At 41.1% G+C, this 3,722-nt stretch overlaps 1 protein-coding gene across 1 annotated transcript in view; it reads left to right on the top strand.

Moving 5' to 3' along the window:
- LOC118343480 (intersectin-2-like) overlaps positions 1-3,722 on the top strand; it is a gene marked incomplete in the record, with an annotated part of 30,913 nt that overhangs the window by 23,131 nt on the left and 4,060 nt on the right. Inside the window, 4 exon segments of the mRNA XM_035682313.1 lie at positions 2,535-2,656; positions 2,824-2,930; positions 3,070-3,253; positions 3,537-3,635. Of these exon segments, the coding sequence (XP_035538206.1) occupies positions 2,535-2,656; positions 2,824-2,930; positions 3,070-3,253; positions 3,537-3,635 (512 nt within the window).

Below are 3,722 nucleotides of genomic sequence, written 5' to 3'. Positions count from 1 at the left end.
TGTGTGTGTGTGTGATAGAGGAAACAATGCCGACAGGTCCTGTTGCCTGTGAATGAACCAGGACCTGAAACAACTTAATGATGACTCTCAATGCTGATTCTGTGAATTGTTAAAGCCTCAGTGCCTTTTGTGATTTCCTCGGCTTTTATTTTGATTGTGAACTTATGATGCTTATCATCATGTGATTAATACGAACATGCATCTGACACAGAGGGATAGTTGGTCTCTCTGTGGCTTGTCCCTCTTCTTTCCTTTTGTTTCTTTTCACAACATGCTTATTTTCCTTTTTTTTTCATCCCACATCACCCACTTTTTCCTTTCTCCTCTCTTCCTTTTCTTTCATTTTCCATTCTTCTTATACTTTTTTCCATTCTTAGTGTCCAGTTTTCTGCCAGTCTTCAGCTCACACAGAACCCAATATTGTGTCTCTGTCTCTCTTCAGCGATGTGTCTATATTCAGCCTCGTTCTATAACTCTCAAGCCTGTGGATTTTATAAAGGACCCAGCACTATGCACTTGTTTTTCAAATGCTTGAAACAAGGCATGATGTGGCTATTTGACTTTTTAAATCCATCAAAGAAAAATATGTTCGGGAAGAAAAAAATGTAATAGAAATGTTCCACGAAACATTTGTACAGGATTGAGTCAGAAACTTGAGTGGATAAAATGTTGCCTACCCTTTGCTTTCACCTCATGGAAACTCTGCTAACTATAACCATTTTGCAGTGGATTTTATGCCTTTAAAAAACCTTCTGTTGAGCATAAAATGGTACAAGCAGAAGCACACAGTTTGTCCTCTACATTCAAAAGCCATAATTGGATCAGCTGCTATTACTGATAGAAGGAACATAAGTAGGTTTGAAGTGAGATGAAGCGACTCTTCGCCATATGGCTAACTGTTTCAAAGTCACTGACTGACATGAACTTTGCCTCCAGGGGTGATATTACAAACTGCTGCTGTTGCACCTTATAGTAACTGAATGCCGTTTTGCTGCTGCTCTAAATGTTTTTGTTTGCTCAAAAAGTGAATGCATGTCTGCTCATAGTGTATGAAAAAAATAACATAGTAATCGTAATTGTCCGGACTCTGGATACATTTTATTCAGGTCAACAAGTGGAAAACACTTATCTATGCAAGCTTCACACGAGGTTCTGTGACTCCTGTGTTCAGTCTGATGAATACTGGCATCAAATGAAAGATGTTACAGTACTTTAGTTAACCACCATCAAATTGTTGCATAAGCTGTAGCCACTGTTTTTCTCTTTTCTCATCTAATTCGGAGGTTACCTGGCTCAGTGTACCACAAACCTCCCTCAGATCTGGTCAAGGCTGCAGCAGAATCGGGTAAAACACACTGACAGAAAGCTGCATTAAAGGTTCATACTGTAGCAGCAGGCGCTGTTAGCACAACTGATTTGAGAATATATATATTTAGAACGTTTGTGGTACAAGATGGTGTAACTATTTTTGAAGATGTATCTAATATATTTTCTGATTCTGAAATGAAACATAAAAAATAAAGATTGGTTTGAGTTGACAAGTGTTGTTGAAATGTCAGTTCACCTCTACACAGAGAGAGTGTGTTTGTGAGTGTTGTATGCAGCGTTTATATTGTCAACACAATACACATGATTAAGATGGACGGATATATATGGTATGTGAACAACCTTTTCAGCTGTTTTAGTCACCTGTATTCAGCGTGAGTCAAACATCCAAATTAGACAACACTTTTCTTTTTTCGTTGTAGCCTCAACTGTGCTTATATGATCTGATCTGGACAAATTTTCAAAATTTCCAGATGTATTTCAGTGGCAGAAGTTACTAAAATCTAGAAAAGGAAAACAAGACTTTTCCACTCTGAACATGCATCAGAGGGTGAAAGAGAGAGAAAGGATCCCCGTTCCTGTTTTGGGAAAAACAGATTTGGTCTGGCAGAAGTTTTAGTCTGATAACAAGATAGCAGTTCAGAAGGAGAAAGAGACGAACAAGGCAGGAGGGTCAGCGAACAATCAGACTGTGAGCAAACGCAACAGAAGACAGACAGCTAACTAAAATATTAGAGAGACGGAATTGGAGTCATAGTGATGACTTTACAGAGCAGATTTACCTTTCTAAACCTTTGGGATGAGACAGATGATGAGGGTGAAGAAGGAGAGGGAGAGGAAAGTAAAGGCTCAGTAAGGGAGCAACAGTCAGCTAATATGGAGACCTCACAATGGGCCAATGGACACCCTGTATCAGGTAAGTGTGTGTGTGTGCTGATCTAGACTATCGTCTTTCATGTTTCCCTTCTTCTTCCCGTCGTCTCCCTTTCTGATGACTTCAGTAATGTGCACATTCACTTGAGAAACAGTCAACAGCAGCAGCACGTTTTGTTTTTGTCCAAACGTCCAGCAGGAGGCAGTAAAGGCGGTGCTGAAGTGCTGCTGTGGTTTAAGTAATGACTTGGTTTACGTTGAGGCCGGTGCACTGGTTGAATTTATCTGTCCAAGTAATACAAACCCTTCTCTTGTGTGTTCCTCCTGTCCTGCAGGGTGTGCAGACCTAACCAGCCTGGACTCACTGAGCCCCCAGGAAAAGAAGAGACAGGGTTACATCCATGAGCTGATACAGACTGAGGAGAGATATGTGGAAGACTTGCAGATAGTGCTGGAGGTAACAGACACATGTCCTGCTGAATAACTTGGGTATAAATATATACAGCAAATTGAGTACAATTACATGCTGTGGCAGAACATAGTGTGTGTAAATCCTTCATTTTTTTTCTATCTTAACGCCTTTATCCCTGTGTGTGTGGTGTGTGTGTGTGTGTGTGTGTGTAGGTTTTCCAAAAGCCTATGTTGGAGTCGGGTCGGGTGAAGGAAGCAGAGATGAGCATGATCTTTGTTAACTGGAAAGATCTGCTGGCCTGCAACACTAAATTTCTCAAGTAAATATCACAGAGCGAATGTGATTTAAAAGGGACAGTCGGTCTGATGGAGTGAATTAATTATACACAAGTGCAGCTATTTTAATGTTAAAAACACAGAGCTGCTTGGGTTTACATACGTGCATTTGTGTGTGTGCAGGGCACTACGTGTTCGTAAGAAGACAGGCGGGGAGAACATGCCGGTGCAGATGATAGGAGACATCCTGGCTACTGAGCTGTCCCACATGCAGCCCTACATTCGCTTCTGCTCCTGCCAGATCAACGGAGCCACACTGCTCCAGATTCGCATTGACAGCGAGCCGGACTTCAAGAACTTCCTCAAGGTAGGAAAGAGAGGAAGCAGTGAGCAAGGAAAGGAATTGAAGGTGTAGGCAATAAGCATAAGAGTGGCAGAATAATTGTGGACTTCCTGTCCTTCTTTAGTTGTTTTCTTACTTTTCCTTATATTTCCCATTTATAGCTAACTTGTTGTTCAACCATAAATACACTCCACCTCTGTTTGGCCTAAACTCATTCTCACATACCGTTTTAGAAACCAGGCACACGCATGAAGGTGAAAACAAGATTATTTTTGTCTTTATTAACACTGTCTTTTATTCCCATCAGAAAATTGCCACAGACTACAGGTGTAAAGGCATGCCGTTGTCCAGCTTCCTACTGAAACCCATGCAGAGGATCACACGCTACCCGTTGCACATCAAAAACGTAGGCCATCGTGTTCATGAGCGTGTCTCATTAAGTGGTTCAAATACTGACCTTACTGTGTGTAATTAACTCTGTGTGTGTGTGTGT

The sequence above is a fragment of the Morone saxatilis genome, unplaced genomic scaffold (genome assembly GCF_004916995.1).
Source record: "Morone saxatilis isolate NCDOM2014 unplaced genomic scaffold, NCSU_SB_2.0 Contig11, whole genome shotgun sequence".
Lineage (NCBI taxonomy): Eukaryota > Metazoa > Chordata > Actinopteri > Moronidae > Morone > Morone saxatilis.
The sequence above is the reverse complement of the archived record's forward strand: the minus strand, read 5'-3'. Positions and strand labels throughout refer to the sequence as shown.